The 24159-nt window shown below is 27.7% G+C and overlaps 4 protein-coding genes across 16 annotated transcripts; 2 read left to right on the plus strand and 2 right to left on the minus strand.

Annotated features, from left to right (window-relative positions):
- Window positions 1-305: 305 nt before the first annotated feature.
- Window positions 306-3165, plus strand: LOC100743813 (polyadenylate-binding protein-interacting protein 2). Of its 2 annotated transcripts, none has more exons than XM_003484700.4 (4): window positions 306-448; window positions 1009-1212; window positions 1309-1497; window positions 1614-3165. In XM_003484700.4, exons 2-4 carry the CDS (start codon window positions 1042-1044, stop codon window positions 1710-1712), a joined length of 459 nt encoding a protein of 152 aa, XP_003484748.1. In that variant the 5' UTR covers window positions 306-448; window positions 1009-1041; the 3' UTR covers window positions 1713-3165. The 2 variants fall into 2 exon arrangements, with proteins under 2 accessions (XP_003484748.1, XP_012240465.1); XM_012385042.3 differs by lacking the exon at window positions 306-448 and adding an exon at window positions 556-690.
- Window positions 3166-4525: 1360 nt separating this feature from the next.
- On the minus strand, window positions 4526-11785 carry LOC100744003 (catenin alpha). Of its 8 annotated transcripts, none has more exons than XM_024367077.2 (10): window positions 11530-11785; window positions 10562-10903; window positions 9749-10481; window positions 9192-9218; window positions 8129-8362; window positions 7452-8054; window positions 6697-7374; window positions 6551-6553; window positions 6269-6443; window positions 4526-6126 (listed from the first exon to the last, which is right to left on the minus strand). In XM_024367077.2, exons 2-9 carry the CDS (start codon window positions 10876-10878, stop codon window positions 6279-6281), a joined length of 2760 nt encoding a protein of 919 aa, XP_024222845.1. In that variant the 5' UTR covers window positions 10879-10903; window positions 11530-11785; the 3' UTR covers window positions 4526-6126; window positions 6269-6278. The 8 variants fall into 8 exon arrangements, with proteins under 8 accessions (XP_024222845.1, XP_024222842.1, XP_024222838.1 ...); XM_024367074.2 differs by having other exon boundaries at window positions 4526-6131; XM_024367070.2 differs by having other exon boundaries at window positions 4530-5660; window positions 11530-11784.
- Window positions 11786-11845: 60 nt separating this feature from the next.
- On the plus strand, window positions 11846-13801 carry LOC100744235 (crossover junction endonuclease EME1). 3 transcript variants are annotated; one of them, XM_012384671.3, is made up of 4 exons: window positions 11846-12579; window positions 12640-13367; window positions 13436-13489; window positions 13636-13801. In XM_012384671.3, the coding sequence occupies exons 1-4, from the start codon at window positions 12093-12095 to the stop codon at window positions 13744-13746; spliced, it is 1380 nt and encodes a 459-aa protein (XP_012240094.1). In that variant the 5' UTR covers window positions 11846-12092; the 3' UTR covers window positions 13747-13801. The 3 variants fall into 3 exon arrangements, with proteins under 3 accessions (XP_012240094.1, XP_012240101.1, XP_003484752.1); XM_012384678.3 differs by having other exon boundaries at window positions 11846-12245; window positions 12318-13367; XM_003484704.4 differs by having other exon boundaries at window positions 11846-13367.
- A 2488-nt stretch (window positions 13802-16289) lies between these two features.
- On the minus strand, window positions 16290-23361 carry LOC100744353 (exportin-7). 3 transcript variants are annotated; one of them, XM_024366632.2, is made up of 15 exons: window positions 23167-23361; window positions 21671-21908; window positions 21442-21596; window positions 21145-21369; window positions 20195-21065; window positions 19833-20118; window positions 19614-19758; window positions 19384-19531; window positions 19148-19307; window positions 18645-19047; window positions 18399-18561; window positions 17073-17150; window positions 16804-16994; window positions 16589-16716; window positions 16290-16515 (listed from the first exon to the last, which is right to left on the minus strand). In XM_024366632.2, the coding sequence occupies exons 1-15, from the start codon at window positions 23179-23181 to the stop codon at window positions 16407-16409; spliced, it is 3315 nt and encodes a 1104-aa protein (XP_024222400.1). In that variant the 5' UTR covers window positions 23182-23361; the 3' UTR covers window positions 16290-16406. The 3 variants fall into 3 exon arrangements, with proteins under 3 accessions (XP_024222400.1, XP_003484753.1, XP_024222405.1); XM_003484705.4 differs by having other exon boundaries at window positions 18423-18561; window positions 23167-23357; XM_024366637.2 differs by lacking the exon at window positions 23167-23361 and adding an exon at window positions 23084-23106.
- Between the last annotated feature and the right edge of the window lie 798 nt (window positions 23362-24159).

A 24159-nucleotide genomic window follows, 5' to 3' on the forward strand; every position in this document is an offset into this window, starting at 1 on the left:
GCTTACTTTTTCTCATAGGATACAATACAAACATATGCCAACAAAAAATAACAAATGAATTGTAGAATAAAATTTATCTGATTGATGTTTTATTTGTTGATGAAATAAAATTATTCTCTTATATCTAGTCTGTCTGCTAGAAATTTATTATAAAATCATAATAAATCATCTAAATTACCTAAAATGTAAGAACATAGATTAGTAAAAGGTTTAAGATCTGATTAAGTATATTTAATCATTATAACATTTAGATCAGACTAGATTATGAAAATTATATATATTTATCAAGTTTTGGAGCACAAAGCACATTGCTCCTTTTATATGTGGTGGCAGCACCATCCCAGTTTTACTTCAAGGGTTAATTTGTGTTGCACGACACGTATTTTATCCATGAACTGCGTAAATCGTATTTTCTATCACAAATTGTTCGAAACTACACCATTAAAAGGTATATCTATACTTTACATTTGTGAAATTATCATCTCTTCCTGTAATAACAACGGATAGGCGGTATAATTATGAATAAAGATTAATAAATATTGCTTTGTCGATACTAAAAGTAGACAGTTAAAAATGGTCGCCTTGTAACAGATCTGTCAAGCAATATTTTACCATATCCGATCGTTACGATGCAGTAAATACTATAACTCTAAATTTTTAGTTGTCAGCGTGTTCGACGATAAATTTAAAGTAAATGCAAGAGCTAACTAGTTTCTATGATATAAAATGTAATTTCGTAGTTGATGCTGCCATATGCGTAAACGAAGCTATTGTATATTTATTTCGTTCACAAGCTTCGTTCATGTAACAGAATTCAAGCTTCTCTCTCATAAACATTTTATAATTCTTAAATATTGCGCTAATGCTAATAATAGCTAATAAAATTACCTAAATAACTTCATTATTAAAAACTAATATGTAAGAATTATTTATGAAAAAAATGTAAATATAACTATATGGATATGAAATCTTCATAAAAAATTAAAAAGTAAATAGATATTTTTATAGATTATTCACTGTATTGCTAAACACATATCTGGAATGAAAATGAAGATTCCAAACAATCGTTCGGGGAACGATTATGGAAATGAAACAGGGATTATTTCCTATATGGATAATAGTTTTGAATCTGAAATTGATGTACAAGGAACGGAAGAGAGCGATTTTTCTGAATACCTTTGGATGGAAAATGAGGAAGAATTTGATAAAGAGGTTTTGTAACTATTGTTTCAATAATGATTGAAGTATTCAAACATGAAACTCTTTTTTATAAGATTTTGATAACATGATAGTAATTAAAAATCATAGGTGATCCAACAATTAATGGAAGAGGAGTTGACAGAGGAATGTTTAAAAGCAATGTGGGAAGATGAAAGACAACATGAACGAAATACAAATTCTATTGCTTGGTCCACTGCTACTAGCATGCCTGAGAATGGTGCAGAACTTTGTCAGCAACTTAACAATCTAAAAATGCATGATGACCTTGCTAAGCAGGTATATCTCAATTTATCTTTCAATAGAAATTTAATTACATACGAATACTGTATAGATAAAGAATATCATACTATATTTTATATATACAGAATTTCATACAGGTAATTTGTTTTCAGAGTACATTGAATCCAAATGCAGCTGAATTTGTTCCAGCATTCAAATCAGCAGTAACATCTGTAAGTACACCACCAGAAGTTACTGCAGAATCATCATAGAAGCCATATATTCATTTGTTTAACTGAATAAAACATAGGCTATATATATGGCTAATGTTTACCAACTTCAGTAACACAGTTGTATTAACTGAATTGCATTAAAAGTTAAATGACTGTCCCTACACGTACAAAGGTATAATGATCATCAAAGCAGATAATACATAATGCTGTTATATGATATTTACGAGTAATGAAGTCAGTTGCATAACCATAAAATTGAAAAATATATATTCAAATTTTTATAGTCGTGAGATATTGCATAATATTATAAACATTTAATTTTACATATATATTTTTCGGCCATATATTGAACAACGTGACATGCCAAAATCACTTGTTATGAAAATTTCCAATTTATTGTTTTTATTTTTAACTGAAGAAAAATATATTCAAATGTGATCTATATAATTTATACATTTGGTTGGAAGAAAAGAATACATATACGAAGTTTCATAAGTTATATGTATACACATTCAACAATGAATTGTTGCATCCAAGTGAACACTACTTTTTTTTTAATACTTTCAGAATACTCCTTTTATTCTGATCTGAGAGTTTTTATATACTATAGTATGCGTTTCTGAATGAAACACTTTTCTAAGAGTTCCTTTTGTAACACTTATTTTATACTGGTATACATCTTCTGTAATCATTAACATGAATTAAGAATATATACTGAAGTCGTTAAGACTGATGTAAGTAAAATGTTGCATTAAAAATTGTATTGCATCCAATACATATTTCGTTGATAAAACAATACTTAACGCATCTAATTATACGAGAACAGTTTTAATCTTTATTTTTATTGTCAATTCTTTTATTTAAAAATACCTATGTCATAATTCTCGTCCTCTATCAGCATATGTCTTGAAAGACTTGAAGATCTCAAGTGAAAGTCTTACACGGGCTGTGAAGGACAGTTTTTCTGACTCTCTTTTATAATGTTGAGAGTCAATGTATTACTTACTTTAATTAAGTAATAAAATTTCTATAAAATATAATATTTTGAAATTGATTAGGATATGTATATGAAATGTAATATTATTGAAAAATACTATAAGTGGTGATTGTATTTTCAATTGTTAACCAAAATTCAGCTGATACAAATGGTACAAGTATAAATTTTTCAACCCTTTTCATTACCGTGTTATCTGTTTACATTTTGTGAACCACCTTATAAATTCTATAATAATGAAACTTTTAAGGAATAAAATTATATTTTAATAACGTTAATTATACACGCCACTTATATGTGCTCTTTGGATACACGTATTTATGTACAAATTCTATTAATATTTTTTGCATTGTGATAGATACATACCGTCAGGATTTTATAAGATTGCATGAACTAAATTTGTATTACTTTAGTCACAACATACTTTACTATAAATGCAGCAACTGTGATTATGAAGCAAATTAAATAGATTTATCATATAGATTGTTCACAGTTAAAGAACCTTGCATCGATTTCATGATGTTTCACATTATTCTGCTTTTAATTCTTTTTCTATGTGTCTCTCCTACTTATGGATCCTCATAAAAAAATAAAAGTAAAAAAATAGAAGAAAAACAAAATAACATATTTAGTTAAAAGTAGAGTGAAGAAACAGATATTTATAGATTTATTTAAAAGATTCAAATTTAGTGGTGCATTAATCATATGAAACAGCAATTTCTTTTAACTTTTAAATTTATTTTAGTATGAAAAGAGACTGTTTTCTAGATTTAAGCTTATTTCTTTAACAGGATCTGATGTATATTTAATTCTTTACCAATTTGTTAAATAATATCGGTAAAATATATCAATTAAAAGCACCTATTTAGTTTATATAATTTTACTTTCTGCGATAAAATTTAAAAAAAGAATGTAAGTATGAAACATTACTAATAGTCATATAAATATATATCTTGTAGTCATTAAATATGTGTCAATTCAAATGACATGCAATGTTTATATCAATCATATTATTAACATTTTTAGTAGCATGTCATGTATATCAATAAAAGCTGTATTTTATCGGTAGAAAAATATAACAAAATTCATCTGGTTATGCTATATAACTATATAAACACCATATAATGTATTACTGCATAATACTTCATGTTTTCCAACACTTAAATTATCTCAAATTTAAATAATGTCTGAAAATAAATATCACGTTTTTTATGAGTTATTTCAATAGTACCTGTATTTATTTGGTGTTTCATTATATTCGTACTAATAATAATAAGATAATTTAAATTTTAAGAAGTGAGCAATTATAACCGTTTCATATTATGTACGATGAAAAATACTTTAAAAGTCATGAAAAAAAATTATTATTCAGTAGTACGCATAACTTAAATCTAGATCAACAAGCACAAATACTATTTTGCTTTTATTTAATTTATGTGGTTGTGCAGGATATACATATATTTTTTTCAATTTTATGTTAATATAAAACGAAAAAAAACAAAAAATTTAAAATGTAAAAAATACAGATAAACTTTTTGTAGCAATAAATCTTTTTTTAAGTGCCACTATAAAAGTAATGTGTAGAGGATTAAGATAAAAATAATTATATTGTTTAAGCAAGTGTGTATTATTATATCATTGCCATTAATCATTTGCATTTGCAATTTCCTGTATTGTATTATTATTTCTGTAATATTTAGTATATAAATGAATTATATAAAATATAAATTTATGTATTGCATTTATGATGTCCTTTCCTATTGATTTATAATAGTGATTATTATAATTTTTCATGTGGAATAAACAATTTATTTGTGAATATAATGCATAAAATATTAGTAATAGTAAAAAAGAAACATTTGTTAAAAGCATCACCTTGTATTTGGCAGCATATCAGTATATATATAACTACAATTAAATCTTACAATTATTTCTATATAAATTAGTATCAGTTTTACAATAGTAAAAAATTGATACCAATACATATTGCATTAAAAGCTATGAAATGTAAAATGTTTTATTCCATATATTCTGCAAACTCTTTAATATATTCCAATGCAACATTTACTACAATAACTATACTAATATAAATAAAACAATACATATTATAATGTTAAGCACAATTATATATTTCTATTATGTATTTGCCACACGTACAACATGTTATTTTTGTAATAACCAGAGAATCATAATTTAATATTTGCTACAAAATTTGTAAATGTAATAAATTTCAATTGTTTTTCGAATATAATATTTCACTCATTATATAAAGTATGAAATTGGTATCAGTTTTTTTACAATTATTTCTTATATGCTATAGGTAATATAAAATCATCATAAAGAAGATTTTTTTTAAATGTATAATTGTAATCATATTTACTTATATACAATCATTAAATACTTTGATCTGCAGTCTCTTTATTCCAATGCAATACTGTTTTATTTATATTGCTTTTATGCAAGTTTTGTTGACACACAGTAACACGTCTTCCACCTAATTACGAATATGATATTGAATAACAAAAAGTCCAATTTTTAATCAAATTCTCTAGGAAATCGTAAAATACATTAAAACATGTATGCAAGACAGATATATAAAGTTAAATTATATAAGTAAAAGATTTATGTATAGAAAAAATATAATTTGTTACATCAAATATATTTATACAAATGAATTCTTATACTTTCATATTGATTACTTGGAATTATTAATATAATTACCACTTGGAAGAATGCTAACATTATTATTTGTATCTTAGTTATTTTTTTCTTTTTGTAAAATCATAGCAAAGTATTTATCAATATTATTGTCAAAAAATTCATTATAGTAAGAAACTGACCTCCGTGTAACATAGTAGCAAAAATTCAAGGCCTGTAATTGTTATTAACATTACTTAAAATAACAGCCTTATACATCTTTTTATTGTTAGAGACCTTATTGCTGGATATGTATAAGAATGTGTGCTGGTTATAAAATCGTTGAATAGGGTGATCTATATATTAACAAAACAGAAAAATAATTACCAATTTCAGTCCAATACAAATGTTTGATATTACAACAAAAATATGAGATCTTTGATAAGTTTATGTATGTATGTACGTAAGTATATATACGTTGCTCAACATTTAATACCACTTAATAAAATTTTGTTAAAAAATTGTTATGCGTTTAATTTAAATTTTTATCTTTTATAAATAATGATAAAAAGAATAGCATTTCTTTAGAATTGATACTTAATCAATAATAAAAATTTTATTGTACATTTAAATATTATAGAAATGTTCAAATTGTGAATTTCGTTTGCAAAAAAATACAAAATATTCCAACAATGGTAGTACAATTAGATAATTTTTCTTGAAAATGAAGCCTTACATGCAAAAATCTTATTCTGTTTTTTTAATTTATTTTTATATGAGAAATTACTTCCTGCTCGGTTATACCACGATTGCTGGAGCACCCTGTACTTCATGACAATAAATTAATAATAAACATAGATTCTGTGTTTTAATTTTATACTTAGTAGAAAATAAAACATTTTATTCATACAATTTTTTAAAGGTGATGCTGTATACTAGACTCTATCTTTATTAAATTACTTACACATAAGGTCTTAAACACTTTCTGTAGGACTCTGAAATTCGGAAAGTGCATGTATCGGGTTTTGCACTTTTTTCTGTGAACCTTTACGTACTTTTGCCCTGACTTCTTCTGGTCTTTCAGGACGTACCAATGGTTTCTTTTCTGGTGCTTTCATTTTCCATACAACAATTGGAGACTGTATAAACAGAACAAATATCAATTACGAATGTATAAGGAAGATAATAATTATAGTTTCTCCGATGTTTAAAACTGTAAATATATATTTGTTACATAGATACTTACATACTACAAAATCCAATAGTTAGTCAGTAAGAAAGTTTTAACATTAATATTAATTAAGTATATGAATCGTATATATGTAATTCACTTGTTTAGGACTTAAAATACAGAAATCGAAGAAGTCATTTTAATATATGAAAGGTACTTACAGTTACTGTAGATTGTCGAGGATATTTGGTTGAAGCAACATACGAAGCCTTAACAGTTAGTACAACTGCATTCATTAGATTTTTAGCTGCCTGAATGAGAGAAGTTGCACTATCAAGTCCAGATACAATTAATTCTCCACTGATATTTTGTACGTCTGCTTTAACTTTGCTCGTAATATTCATTTGATGACAATATAATGCTATACGTTGTAAGTATGCTAACAGATCTTTTTTAGTAGAACTTTCTGGACACTGATCTGCTATTTGTCTCGTTAATTTATCTAATTTAGTCCCGGCTTCAGAAATTTTCTTTGCAGCGTTGATGACATCCATAGTTGTCTTTAAAGGTCCACGACCTCTAGTGAAATCAGTCATTTCCATCATGATCATACACATGTGCTTAGCAAGAACAATAATATCGTTTCCTGCATCGTCCCACTTGGCAACTTCTTTATCGAACTTTAGTTTCTCACTCTTGAAGTATTCTACTTGCTGTAAGATTTTTTGTTTATCTTCTTCTGGCATTTTACGCATAGCTTCACGAGCCGTAGTAATTCCGCTAATTTCTGGATATTCATCAACACCATGTTCACCAGTTTGAGCACTCGATTTACTACGAGTTTCTAATGTATAATGTTCATCAAGTTCCACGTCTTCTGGATCCAAATCTTCATCCGCCTAAAATATAGTATATATAAATAAAGCAAATATAGTAATAAAGATACAAACTAGAAGCTTATACTGCATTTACTTACTCTGTTCATCAGTACGGCTCGCCTAATTTCACGAACACCGTCATAAACCAATCTCGAAGCATCTATAAAATCATTTTCATCCACATCTTTAGCAGGATTACTACCCAATGCATCTACCGCGACTTCTACTCTCTGTGCAAATTTTGGCATCACTTGTTCCCTTAAAACTTTCACGGCTTCTAAAACTCGTTTCGTATAGATACAAGGCTCATAATTATCCATTTCTGCTTGAACAACGTTACACACTCTGGCAGATCGTCCACGGATTGCACCCGCGGTTCTATCTAAAGTATCAGCATCACCTTCTTGTAATGCCAATACACATTTATTTACGTCTTCCAAGATATGATTTTCAGATACAGCTAAGAAATCATCAATGGTAGTAATATCATCGACAGCTTCTGTTAATACTCTTACTTGATTCTCCCATGCTTGCCGAAATACTTCCATGTTATCTAACGCTACTTTAGATCGATTACGAGCTGCAAGAACACGGGCTGCATTGATTACTTGTGGACACAGGTTTCCAATTTGTGCTGCCGCATATCGAACCATTTTTACACCATCTTCGTTTCCGGACATACTACATACTAAATTGGCAACCTGAATAGTCAATATCATATTAAAGTTATTACAATAAAATTAATATTTTAGATATATGTAGTTTAATAACATACCTCAACTAGCTTATTGGCATGCTCTGTAAAAACAAGTGCATATTCTTCCACTTCTTTATCACGACCATTTCTTGCAGCTTCAATGAGGACCAATAAAGGTACACTTGTTTCCAAAAAACTATCAGATACATGATCTACTACGGCTTTTCGTAATTGTCTACGAAGATCACGAGTTTTTCTGCACATATGATCAATTGCTCTTTCTAAACCTTCGGATTGTTCCTTGACACCCATCTGTTAAAATACATGTAAAATTAAAAATAGAAACAATAAAAAAAAATGTTTTATGAGCATTCAAGTAAGATCTAAGCTATTTCTTTACTAATAGCATTAAAGTGTAAGATAGAACTCTTTTTTTTAATAATTGTTAAACGGATAAATGATAATTAGCTAAGAGATTATTTTATTTTATTATTTGGAAGATGTATTCTAATCTAGATGTATCTATATTTTTTCAATGCAAGTATTTTAATATATATATATCTTACAAATTAACATACTAGTTATGAAAATTATACTTCTATTTAACTTAATGAAAATAAACCTTTCTCAAAAGAAGCTATGTACATAAGCAAATATAAAAAAATAATATAGTATAGTAATATACCATAGCACATTGTAGTATGATATAAAGAAAGCAATGATTTGCTTCATTGTGAAAAGAATCTTGTAAATAAAAAATATATATGTATACAGTTAAAATCAACTTAAAAATAATTTTATGTCTATTTAATTTTACATTGCAAATCTTAAGTTATGTTTGAACTATAAACTATTTGTCTACACTATTTTATTTATTTAATTTCTATGAATATGTAATTATATTACATTTGGTGCTTTTCTTCTATTTTATATATCTACATAGTATATACAATTGTGCAATTTAGAGGATAATTGCAAAATGTACACTGAGTTATTAAAAATTATTTGATTAGTGCTTGTTGTTAAATAATATATAGATCATGTGTGGAAAAGTACAATATTTTAATAATATAAAAACTTCTTGCTTAATTTGTAAATTATATGCAAGAATAATAAGAAAACACAAGATTTTCATATTTACCCGTTTCCCACCCCGAGCAAGCTGTAACTGCAGTCATCAAAAATAAAAAACAAATGAGTAAAATGAACATACCAATCATACATAAATCAATTGTGATAAATAATAATATAATTATTTGTGTTTTAAATGTGTTTCTGGATATATTTGTTTTTGTATATATTTACTTATAAATGCATCATATAACGAATGTATCATTACATATTGTACGTTTAAATGCTATATGTTACAGAGTAAGATACAAACTAAAATAGATTATATAAAATAAATATAATATTAAATTTCTCTACATCGCTGCAATTATTAATAAAGTTTATTTAACATATTGACGCCGGTGCCGATATTCAGGGTTTTCTCCGTGGGGCGGCGCCCGAATTCAGTGTCTGATTCGTGGCGCGGCGCTGGGTCACTACCTATTTTGTGAAATACACGTGCGACCCGCCGATGGGTCGCGCCAGCGTCAACGTGTTAAATATGTGTTATTGTATGTATACATAACTTATATACATACAAAGTATATGTTTAAGTCATGGAAGTACAAAAATCCACAATGTACTTACATTATTCATATATTCACTCAACAAATCCTGAAGTGCTTGCCTAACTGCATTACATTCTGCAACAATGCGTTCTCTGCGTTCATCTCGAGTGCATGAAGAATCCGCCATCAATGCAGCACCACTGATGATACTTTCCAACCTTTCCTCAAGACTAGGTCTTGTACGTACTTCATTATATGCAAGTGGAGACATTACCATTCTTTCATCAAAATCATCTAATGCAGCAGCTAATTCTCCAGGTCCTTCATAAGGATGTTGGCTATCAACTGGAGTCTTTCCTTGTGCTACGTCATTAATGGTATTTACAGCTTCACATACTTGCTTCAGAACATAATCACGGTTTGCTTTTGCTGCAGCTAGTTCAGGATGTCGAACATAAACTTTGGAGGCAGTAAGAAGCATAGTAGAATGCTTTTTAAGAACAGCTCTTGCTGCAGCTAAGTCATCTCTTAATTGAGGATCTTTTAACTCTTGCTGACGTTTTGCAGCTTGATTCATAAGTTCTGATGCATTTCTTCCAAATTGTTTTATGTTTTCTAATAATTCTCCTTGTGAAGATGCATTCTTCAATTTTTTTAAATCATCTTCTACCACATGAAGTGATTTCAGCAACAAATGCACATCAACCATATCTGCTAAAATAAGCAAACGTGTTACTGCAGATAACAAGTTCCTTGCTGCACGAACCATGTTCCCTCTTTTTAAAGAAGAACAAGGATCTTCAGAAAACTCTCTGTAATTAATTAACAATAACGTTAAAATTTACTTAACATTCTCTGTATATTTTAGAAAAATATAAAACAAATATAGTACCTAGCAGCAATGCTCATTGCAGCACCTGTCTTTTTCACTTCCTCAACAGCACTTAACATTTCTGCAGTAATGTCAGGATTTTCATAAGCTATTTGTTCACCTTTCTCAATAAAATTGCTAGTTGCTTTCTCAACAGTTCCAACTAAAGCACTAGCCCTTTTTGATTTTCCTTTCTTTTTCTTGCTAGGACCCTTTGTATTTACAAGCGTAGTAACTTGTAAAACCAAGGGTTCCAATGTTTTTTCTACAGACATGGTACGGATCTCCAAATTCTTGGGATCCCATTTCAAAGTTATTGGACCAAAGTGATCAGACATTTTTGTTATTTCAAACAAATTAATTCTGTAAATCAAAATAATAATACACAAATACATAATTAATAAATTTCTATAGTATAATACAACATTACCTGTGCTCTTATAATATAGTACAGATAATTTATCAAACTAAAGTAAATTAAACCTTTTTCCTTATCAATTATTTTTTTATTATCATTATATTTGTAACATTTATTTAAATAACATGTAATACTAGTAGAATAAAATTCCACTTTTCCACTTACTTATCTATAAAACGAAAGCGACTAGACGATATAACTTTGATTAGAAGATATGAATATTTGAAAAAATCAGGGTGCGTCAGGTCTGATTATTCACAAAAGATTCACACATAGAAAATATTTAGTATGAGATACACTACTACTTTGTGTTCTGGCCACAGTTCGGGGCCGAATCTGGCCAGAATGCAAGGGAGGGTCTATACCAGGAATTCTGCCTCGGCGTGAAATAGATGGATAGAGTGAGAGTGAGTCAGTGGCGGTACTGGCGGTTACATTTGTTTATGTTAGATACATATCACAAGAACTCTCACTCTACGAAAGCAGTTTTAAGTAATGGTGAAGATAGTGTACAATACAGGGCAGAATTCCTGCTCACGATACAATGCATTAACTATAACAATTTTCTTACCTTCATGAAAAATTTACAGTTGAAAAGAAAATGTATAGATCGTTAATAAAATCCACGTAAAACAACACGTTTGTTTGAAAAATCAGTCACATTGGAAATCAAAATTTCAACACAAACAATCCCATATCACTTCGATGTATCACCTATTTGCCATCTACTCTTCATTCATGACGTCATTATTTCCGCTGAAGTTAGAAAATGAACGACACCTCCAGAGAACCGGTCTACGCCCGAAGCTCGAAACACGAATGCTAAAGCGAAGCTTATATGTACATATACATACATATATGTATGTGTGCATGCAACTTGCCGTAAGAATGCAGCAGCCAATCAAAGAATATCTTTTTTAATGTTTCACAAAGTTATATATCGTCAGATTATTTCATTGGTTATTGTATCTATCCTTATCACATTCACTGTATATTCCTATAAGCTTTTGTCGTTTCTGTTATGTGTGATTGTGTGATATACACTCTGAAATACAGATATTTGAATCTTAATTAGAAAGCTGAATTGAATCTTATAGAAATTTTGTATAATTTTCTTATAGATAGTTTAATGAAATGATTACAGATGTTGTTGTTTTAAGCGATTCGAACGAATCTTCTTTATCCGTTCAATCGAATTCGAATAATAGATCTTTATCTCATAATGATAATTCAAGTGATCTTGAATTTCCTGCAATAAATTTTCATCATATCATTAACGAAGACGATGTAAGTAAATCACGGAATATTGATATTGCAAGCTGTTCATCTAATTTTAACACAAATGGATCATCATATCAGACTGATGATAAACATACCGCTAATAGCAAAAATTTCAAACAATATAATGTTAGAAAGTTTTCGTACAATGTTTCTAATTCATCTGACTCAGATGAAAAGAGTAGCAATACAGAAAGACAAAGGAAAGGTAAAGGTACTGTAAAAAAGAAAAGTAGAATTGAACTAAATGAAGAAAAATTAAAAAAACAAGAGTGCTTAATGAGAGAAAAAGCATTGAAAGCAATTGCAGTTAAAAAATCAAAAGATATAAAACCTGGTGAATGTATGAAATTTATAGAAGTTGTTCTTGACAACGATATTAAAAATGTTGCTCCTATTACAGATATAATAGATACATTGAGAAATGCTGGTGTAACATATACTGTTAAAACAGAATTTATTTCAAATAGCATTACATGGAAAAGAAGCATTGAAAATAGCTATATTGATGACACCAATAAAATATGTACAGTAACTGATGTTGAACAAATTAGTCAAATATTGATAATTTGGAATTGGGATGAGGCAGTAATAAAAGTAACAGATGGTAGCTTTTGTACATCTATCTCTAGCATTAAATCTTCATTACCAGATTACAAAATAACACTCGTAATTTTTGGAATAGAGGATTATTTTGCATGTAGAGAACAAAGAAGAAATTTAAAGGAAAGTAGAACAAAAAAGAAAACCTACATCGAAAAGTATCATCAAATGTCTACATATCCTCACAAAATATCAAGGAAACATCTTGAAACATGTCTCAATGAAATACAAATTATTTCAGATTGTAGCAGTAGATTAATTAACAACTCTCAAGATTTAGCATTAATGATATATCAATATACGAAAGCTATAGCAGAGATACCATATAAATCAGAAAAGAATAAAAATTTAACAAATAAATTTGATTGGTATGTAATGGGAGATAATAGAAACACTGTTAAAGTAGATAAAAGTGGAAATGGATTGAAAAGATTATGGCAACAGCAGCTTTGTCAATTTAATTTGAGCAGTCTTGAAATTGCAGAAGCAATTTGTTCTGTGTATCCAAGCCCTGCAAATTTGATAGAAGTAAATATTGATATATACCAAATATATGATTTATTTCCTTTTCCTATCTTTCTTTTCCTTTTTTCCAGGCTTATATGAACTGTACAGATACTGAAGGAGTAAATTTGTTGAAAGATATTCCGGTAAATAAAAAACATTCATTACAATGTTTCAAATAAGATGAGCTTTTAAAAAAATAATTTATGTATACAATAAATTAAAGAATGGTTATAGTTTAATGCTGTTATTTTTACTTACACTTCATAAATATATTTTTAACACTTTACAGATTAGAAGAGCAGCTGGACCTCTTACAACTGTACGTAAAGTTGGCCCAGAATTAAGTAAAAAAGTCTATTTAATGTTCTCATCTAAAAATGGTGAAAATGTATTAAGTTGAATTATATTTTTAACAAAGTTCAATAAGTGTACAAATAGAAATATTATAGTTAGCAGATGGCTCTTTGTTATTCTATTTTCATTCATCTAATGTCCAACTGAAAAATAATAATAAATTAACTATTTTATAATAATATAGTTTTCTACTTATTTCATGAATAATAAAAGCTAGAAAATTATTCGTACCTATATATTGTACAAATGAATAATATTAAGTACATATAAAAGCTTTAATAACTTTTTAGGTATTAATTATTTAAAAATCTAGCGCACAATTTGACTGAATGCAAAAACACAACTGAACGATAAAAACTATTTTATAGTTATACAGATACATTCCTTAAATTTATTTATTTAGTCCAATTTTGCGCTAGATATTTTTGGATATCTTATATGATATGAAATATAACATTTTTACTATACCAAAGGTATATACAATACATTTGTTTACGGCAAATTCAACTATGATAGTCGGTTAATAAAAGTAATTTTCTAACATTTTTACAAGTATTTATTAAACATAAGATATCTAAAAATTTGTTATAAAAAGAAAGAAGATTCAAACCACCTCATATCAACTTTTTCTACTATCTTACAGTAAAAAATATATAAATGATTAAATGCAATCTAAACGAAATTGTTTGTAAATATTCAATATAACTTCCACTAAATTATTATTAACTGTATACAGACTAATATTACATAACTCTCACATGAAATTTTTTACACGCATTCCTCATACATTTGATTCTCACTGTTTAATGTTACAAATAGCTTTTAGAAAAAAAATATGATATATGTTTGTTTGACGATTGGTTTAATCGGGAGTGTAAACTTCAGATGCTTTGATAAAAACTTCACACATTTACGTGTATATATATATATGCATATCAAGATATATTATAATTGTTATTATTACTAAATTTTTTGAAATTTGAAATAACTTTAAAAATTGAATAAAAAAAGGAAAGTTAATTTTTTGTTTTCAAACTCTCTTTTGAAAGTGTCATATATTGTAAATATTACAAGATAAATCGTAATAAAATATAAAATACTGCATGCGCGAAGTGATTAAAACGTTCGAGTTGAAAATTTAGATTCTAAATAATAAAGTTTAAGTGTAGTACATTTAACATTAGTTAAGAATATTGATACCTTTTAATCTCTTCTTCTGTTAACATGCATTCTATTAAATGAATGATATAATATTGACTGATGAATATTTTTTATATGTATGTGCTAATAATACACACATATATTTTTTTTATGAACACAATACAAAAATTTGTTAGAAACTTTTTCATTCCAATTTAAAAACATATAAACTACAATAAATATTAAAAATGCATGTTGACAGTTTTCAATCTTGTTTCAGTGAACCATTAATGAAAATTATAATTTCATAATGATGATGATGATGATGATGCTGATGATGATGATAACGACGACGACGACGACGACTACGACGACGACGACGACGACGACGACGACGACGACGACGACGACGACAACGACAAATGATGATGATGATGATGATGATGATGATGATGATGATGATGATGATGATGATGATGATGATGATGATGATGACGACGACGACGATGATGATAATAATAATAATGAGATATTATTGTAAGTAAATTATGCATTATTAGCTTGATGTTCTTTCTAATATCATTAACATTATGAATGATTTATTCAATAATATTGATTTACTGATTTTGATGAACAATTTAACTTTTTAGTTAAAGAATACTAATAATTGAAGATTAATATTTTCTTCATGCCTCATCAATTTTTTTCAATTTTATAAAACGATCTTAAAATTATAATTTGTTACAATAAAAAATGTTGATAATGAAACATTTTAACATATAAATGGAAGTCGGTTGCGTGTAAAAATAATGGAATAAAAACTACGATAATAGTTTATGAAGTTGGCTTCCTATTCTACACTATATCTTTAACATACTATTTAGCAATCAAAATAATAATTTGTTGTTTATTTAAAATAAAATGTGGATATATATATATATTGAATAATATGTCGAAAAAAATAATTCTTATTACTGAAACTTAAATTTTTACTATAATATAGTACGAAACAAATCATTCATGTCTGAAATACATGCTTTAATATTAACATAAGATAAAAAATATTGTAATCTTAAATTGATAACATTATAAACGTTTGCAAAAGGCAATTGAAATAAATCAAATTTTTTATCCATACAAAGTTGCTTGATATCGAATAATCGTTGATTTATGAAATTTAATATATTTATTACCAATGAATTTTTATACTTAAAATATATGTGTACGAATTTTTATGCTCCAATATTATATTAAATCAAAGCAACTGGAGTATAAAGGTAATAAGAAGGATTTAGTCTTTTCTGTTTATGAATTTTTAGAATGAATTGTATACACTCTGTATAGGTTTCAATATCTTAAATTTGGAAACAATTATGTTCAACAAAATTGAAAAAACAAAAGTTAAAAGTATAAAAGAATAGGAAGCCAAACAATAATGCTTTTGTAAAATAACAGTATGTAATTTATTATCTTTATACTCAGCTAAAATCAATTTTAATTCCACCATAATTTATAATTCACTCGCACACACATTCAAGCATTTGGCAGGCAAGAACCTAGGAGAATCTAATTGAAGGTTAAGGTCATCATATCACCGATAGGATTTGAAGTTGTATTAGGTCCTTTTAAAATATCATTTATATCTCTTCTAAACAATGATAAATTTTGTGTAAACCTGAGAAAAGAAAAATACATACATAACATGGATAAATGTCTATGTATAATTTCGTATCTCGTATTCCTCTTACCTATCTCTATTTTTCGTGAGTAAGTTTCTTTCGATTCCTTCCATTAAATGTTCAAACCAGTGTGCCATTGTTGTTTGTTTATCAACTGGTTGACTTCTAATAATATTTTCTCGTAACTGATTAAAATACTGCAACAATAAATATTTAGTTTCGGCGTAAAATTAGAAAATTTTCACCTCTTAACATAATTTTTATAATAAATAAAAAATACTTACTTCTTCATTTAAAAGAATTAATCCCAAGAGAGGACGTGACATACTCCATTGATTTCTACAATCTTCAAACATTATCACATTTAAAACAGTACTTAACATTTGTTGAAGAATTTCAGGATGTTGCTTTAGAACTTGTAAGAATAAGTCTCCACCTCCTGGAACTACTGTATTTTTCCTGCCCGGGTAACCCCCTAACAAAAAGGGTACATGTATTCAAATATTAATGTAGGTACATAAGCTAAATACTAGTAAATACATGAGATAAATACCTTTTTGATATAATTGTTTAAATATGTAAGTCACAATATGATCAAGTGTTGCGCAACAACCAGTACAGACCATTGTATCTGCAATGAAGTTTTGTTATTTATATTTCATATTTTATATTTATCTGAAGTAAAATAGGAACTGTTAAATAAAAGTAACCATTAAAAGAATAATAATATAAAAAATATATAAACATAATCTGTGTCTATCGTGGAATTTAATATAGAAACCTACCTTGAAAATAATGTAAATTCTGTAAAATTATTTGTTCACTTATTATGTTGGCTAGTTAATTTATCAAAACACAATTTTACTTATATATAAAAAGAGTTAAAAGAATCTGTCATTATAAATGATGACTTATTGAATCAAAACATAATTTTTATCAATTTTGAAAAAGTAAATGAACAAACAATAATCATTCATATTTGAAGTATTTGTTTGTTGTTCATAATTTTGCATGTTATACATTGAATGGAAAACAAAGCATAAAATGTAAAAACAACACATAAAGATTAGTAAATTAGTAACTTAAGAACTTATGACTATGAATAGTAATATATTTTAGTAGCATGCCAGCTGTGCGGCTGACTATGTGTGCTAGACCCTATCTGTGCTATGTAATTTAATTTTAAAGAAATGAAGAATTCATAAGTTGTTTAATACAACATTAAAAATAGGAATAAAAATTTGAAAAAGGAAGAAAAAGAAAAAGGCAATAGAACAATAGCAATTAGGGTCTAGATTCTACAAACTCCAATCCTCTCATTGCCTATATGATTATGGTGATTCAATCATTCTCCTTATATGCATAAATATTACTCAGCATACATTTGTTTCTGTAATTTCGAAACTATAGCAGTAACTAATATACCTAAATGCAGGTTTACATTCCAAGCAACAATGCAAAAAGCAAATAAACATAAACAAAATTAAACATTCTTATTAACTAATATTTCTCCCGATTTTTTTATGCTTCATATTTAAAATCATAAAATTGTATTAATATCGCCAAATAAGAATTCATGTGTTCAAGAATTCAAACATGCATGATACAAGATTACTTATGTTTATATATATTTTTTCATTAAAAACAAATCTGATATATATACTATTAAATTTTGTTTAATTGCGATTGAAATCTCTACTATACTTCAATTATAAGTAATTATTCATAATTTACTAATATTTTACTGAAATAGAATATAAAATATTTAACAAACATTTTTCTTATAAAAAAGGAATTTTAAATGATTTGGGTCTTATAATCCTGTGGCATGGCATAGAGGATAAGAGAATGATAATAAAATAGAATCAGCCGCACAGACCTGTATAGTAGTCTTTTTGCGCACCTAGTGCTGTAAGCCCTTCACTGATGCTTGATAGAATGTATAAGAATACTCTCGGTTCCAAAGTAGAAAGGAACACCATGTGATCTTGAGCTAAACACTCGAGTAACACAAAATATGTTGTAGATAATTTCGGATAATCCTACAAAAAAAACAACAATATTAAGTTGTAAGATATCTATCTTTACATCTTTTGAATATGAACATAAGTTAATTGATGCATACCAATAAATCACTTTGTGGTATACTAAGAAGTAATTTTACAAATGTGTTGAGTGCATTATCCAATGCCTCGTCACCATATAATCTGAACACACCAAAATTTACGTAACTTCCACATAAAGCTGCTTTTAACATACTGAAGCATATACTTATTCCTTTAAGCTTTAAGGGGTATATTTGATCCTTTGGAACTTCAACGTTTAATATACGATTACCATAACTACATATTACTTTACTAGCTTCACGAAATAATAAAATTCCATTTGGAGAAGATGCATCAAACTGTAATCGTTGACTCCTATTTTGTACTAATTCAGCAAATAATTTTAGGACGGGTGTAGTAACTTGTGGCTCATAATGCCACAATTCCACAGCATGTAATAAAATCGGTGTATAATTAGGATAACTATGTGTAAATTAAGGTACTTTACATTTATCAAAAATTAAAGCAAATTATTATTAATGACTCTTAATCATTTATCAAATTATATTTAAAAAAAGGATACATCCAATCAAAGAGCATCATATAGGATGTTTTTGTGTTGAATGCATAAGCTAAACCTCTTAAATCTCTTGCTAAACCAATCAATGCCTTTTTTGCTTCTTCTGCTGTAAAAAGTGAAGGGTCAGCTGGCCCAATTAACTGTCCTAAACTTTCAAATGCATCTATAGGTGGAAAACGTAAGTGTAAGTATTAAATAAGTAAGTAGTACAATTTTGGATACAAAAAAGCTTTCCATACTTGTTAAAGGTAACATAAATGTATGAAACCTTTCCTCATCTTCTCCTAGATCTACCATCAATAATCTTCCCAAGGATGTGTAAAACATTGATCTACAACGCATTTCTGTTACAGCAACATTATTTCCCAAAAATGGAAAATGCTCTCTCTGTTAGTAAAAAAAAAGAATATATACAATTTTATTCTTAATTTTTTGTAAGTAAATTTTACATATTTTTATATATACACACCGTGTGATTATTGAGCATAAATTGTACTTCCTCTAATTTTACAAGTTTACGGACACAACTATATCCTACAGATAAATCATTTAATAATTGTAATGTTTTTGAAATAATTTGTTTACTACGACCCCAATACTTCAAATTTGTTATTCTGTAAATGCAAAATTAAGATCATAAATCTTGAAATAGTATAAATAATATTCCTGAAAGTAACTTCCTACTTACATTTTCCGGATAAGAATACCAAGTACCATGGATTCGTCATTAACTCCTAAAACATCTGACAGTCTTCTATATACTTTAGAATTTTTTTGAACTTGATCACCTACATATACTTTACGAAATTGTTCAAAGAAGCTCAACATTGCTAATTCCAATTTCTCACAGCCACCTTGTGCAAGTCTTGAATCAGTCAAATTCATCAATTGGAGTACTCTGCAAACTAATTCACCATCCATTGCATCATACTCTTCATTGCTGTTAAATGTTACTTTTCCGCCAATAACACCACCTATTTTTTAAATATCAATGTAATAATTCACTATTAAACATGTTTACTTTTCTATATGATTTACAAATTTACTTACCTATGATATATACAAGCCAAGTGAGTTGACCCTCTTGTATAGTGATATCCATTCGTTGTGTTGGAGATGCTGTTTGTGTCATTAATTCTTGGTATGTCCTAGCAGCCTGATCAAAAAGTTGTACTAACAAAGTACATGTCTTTTGATATTCACACCTTACAATTACAGATATTTGCTCCAATTGCTGATGAACTATTCCTAAATCATCAAGTGGATCTTCTAAACCCTCTCTAACTACTATTGCAACTGATTCAAGTCTTGAAGTAATATATGCATTTACAATTTCTGGAGTATATGTATTTAACAGGTGTGGATCACCTGCTTTTACATATGGCATGGATGATACCATTCTTTGCCACAATGTTAGTAAATAATGTAAACTGTTTGGTGCAAACTGCCACATCTGTAAACTTTGGATTGTAAATTTTGCAATTAATTGTATAGCTTCTGGGTAGTCTTTGACTAAGACCAACTCCCCAAGCTGAAAATTGCTCTTTAGCCTTGATAATAGTCTACAAAATTCATGGTAATTTTCAGGATCACTGAGACCTTGAGGGTTTTGTAGTATGTGTTTTATACCGCTAACTAAGTGTGTTAAAAATTGTGCCCTTTCTGGATTTGAAAATAAACTCCTTCTAACAGATGCTATTTGGACCAAACATGAAAGAGCCAAAGATGACAGTGAGTTAGGTAAACTATGATATAAATCAAAGAAAAGTTTCAGTGATGTAAAGTCCAAAAATACAGGTCTCCAACAGGTCGGAATTTGTACTGTACTAAGATCATCAGAACTTTCATCTGTTGAAGTCCCAATAAAGTCAAATGTCAAACAATTTTGTGCTAGTTTTAAAAGTTGTCTGATCAAACCATGCTAAAAAAAACAAAACAATAATAATAATATTAATTTAGGATATTATTACAAATACAGAAAAAAATAGCAAAATATATACCTGTGCTTCATCATTAAAATTTAAGTTTTTACAATTTTCTCGAGCTGTACTTAATAAAGTATACGATAACCTAAATATTTCAAAAAGTTGTGTATCTCTGAAGTGGCTAGCAATTTTTCTATGTTTTGTAATAGATCTGGTTGCATCTGCATCCGACACTTGATTCATTTCACACGTTAGTTGAGAAAGTAATTGGACTCCTATCATACAGTGTTCTACCGATCCCTGTATATTATATCAAAATATGGTATAATTATGAAAAATAAACATTTTGGAACAAAGAAGATAGTAACTAACCTGAAGAAACTTTGTTACATCACTAACCACATTTCTTTCTTTATCAATATCAAACCACCCAAACTTTGATATCCTGGCAAACAGTGTAACCAGAGCTTGTATTACAAAGTTTGGTAACTTTGGCTGAGTTGCTAAATAATTGAGAATATAATTTCCTAAAATAAAATTATAGATATTAAACCCAAGTATGTTTAATTGCGTTGCTTTATGATAGAATAAATAGACTTACGTATGTCAAGCCTCTGTCGTAAACTAAGTCCTGATGAACGGGAAGCCAATTTTGTCAAGGTAGTGGCTGCCAATAATTGAGCATATGGAGAATCTCCTCGATCAAGTAGAAGCTGACACTTTGTAAGCGTATCAGGAGTATTTTGAAAAGCAACAAGTGCTTTTTCAGCCTCTGCACGATGTGTAGAATCTTGTGATTCATACAACTGCTTGCATAGCAACTCCAGCTGCCGTACTTCCTGTATGTGATCCATTCTTAATGATATAATTCATCCCAAATAAACAATATTTCTGTGTAGTTATTTTTATTTTATATACTTCAAAAATATTATTTTACTTCCCAAGTTCTTTAATAAATTTAATCACTTATTTTGGATATATAAAAACTGTCATTTAAATATTTCTCAAATACATTATAACAAATAGGCAATACTTTAAAATCATGTAATTTATTTATAATATATTTTTCTTATTAATATCAACAAACATGATTAATATTTTAAAAAATGTATCAAATTAAAATTTTAAAAAGATGCATAAAAATATTAAACTAATTATTATCTATTAACATTTTTTAGAACTAAAACAATACAAGTAAATATAATAATTATAAACCTATAGATATTTTCACTTTTTAAATACATAAATAGAAATTAGATAGGATTATAATAATCACAGTTTTATTCTATATTATAAAATCAATGTGATAATTAGTGTTTTTAACTTTTAGGCATTTTAGAGGTTACACATTTATTTAAATTTTATAAATGTACAGCACATATTAATTATCGGAATTCCAAACCGCCACTTGCTTAAAAAAATTACAAACGTATACCAACGTATTTTCATATTATTTTTTATTTAATCAAAAGATTATGATTAATAAAAAAGACATTTATAACTAACGTGAGATAAACAGTACGAGCTAAGTATAAAGTAACAGAAAAAACATCTTAGTTTATGTTATAAAATTAAAGTGGATAGGTTATGCCATATTTTTGTAAGTAATTTCAAATAATAGTTTGATATCATTACGATGTAAACAAACAAAATTTCTCTTAAATAATAATATTCAAACTTAAAATTCAAGATTTAGATGATATTCTCATCCATTAATTATCTTTTGAAACTTCAGAACTATATCTACACAAAATAGTATTTACGAAAACAAGGTTAAAGTTTTACATATCGGCTACATGATTTTGTTCGTACAACAAGATGTCAATAAAGCTAAAGCGGGAAAATCTGTTAATTTATGATTGCATTTTTATTGACAGTGCGATAAAATTATCACTATGGTCCGGCAACAAACAACGTAGCTTCCAAGAAATACTTAAGTTTCCCAGCAGCAAAATGTTTGGGACACACGTCGACACCACATAACTTGCAACAGATTTACCACCGGCTGGCTTACCACACGATTTTTGAAATCACTTCATCATAAATAACTCCACTTTTTTGGTTGAGGTTTGCACGTTATTTTGATAGGTAACTCACCTGTTCGTCCGCCATTTTCGCAGCTTTGTATTATCTACAATGAAGGCAGGATCACATGCTTTAAACTCGACTGCCACAACATGTTATGTAGAAGCGACGTTTTCCTACATCGGAAGCATCAACAACGCCACCTTTATTAACAAAAGAAACAAAATTCATACCCGCCTACCTTACAAAGATGGAAGAAAAATTAAGCCAAATCTTCACTATTTTCATTATAGAAATTACAAATAAATTACCGATTATATTACGTTAGAATATATTTAATTATGTTTCGTAATTCAATCGGAGAAACTACTTTGGTAACTAGTTCTGTCGTTGATCATTATCTTTGTCTAGTATTTATTATAAACAATAAAAATTTGATATTTATAATGTATTTATATTGTATAAAATAATAAAGAATAAAATTTTATAATAGACAGTATAGTATTCTTCGGTATAATAAAAAAAAAGTAGGATAAAAAGTCAACAATTTGTAGTTATTTCGCACGAAATCTAAACAAAATTTTCAATGAAAAACAAAATACAAGCGTATATTTTTTCAAATGAAAGATGCTGTGATAAACAATAATTTTATGGAGCTTTTTAATATGTAGTTATAAAAGATTTCTAGTGTTTTATTTTTTAGATATATGTATCTCATAAATAATTTTTTGAATAATTTTTATAAAACGTTCATTACAAAAATAAAAATTTACAATTTGCAAGAATTATTATAAAATTAAAAATGACAAAACATGAAACATATTAAATGAGACAATGCACTCCTTGAAACTAAATAATTTTTTGAACAACTTTCCAATATTTCAAATAATAGAAACATATATAATAAAATAGATATCGTTGTTCCTTTTTTAACAAAATTATACATAAATAATTTGATAATTGTGTTATATATTTTTTGTTTTAGTTTGAGTTTTTTGTAATAGTATAATGACATGAAATAAGAAACAATTGGGATTGGATAAAAAGTGACTTAATGATGATTTA

Source organism: Bombus impatiens, unplaced genomic scaffold, assembly GCF_000188095.3.
Source record: "Bombus impatiens unplaced genomic scaffold, BIMP_2.2 scf_0020, whole genome shotgun sequence".
Taxonomy (NCBI): domain Eukaryota; kingdom Metazoa; phylum Arthropoda; class Insecta; order Hymenoptera; family Apidae; genus Bombus; species Bombus impatiens.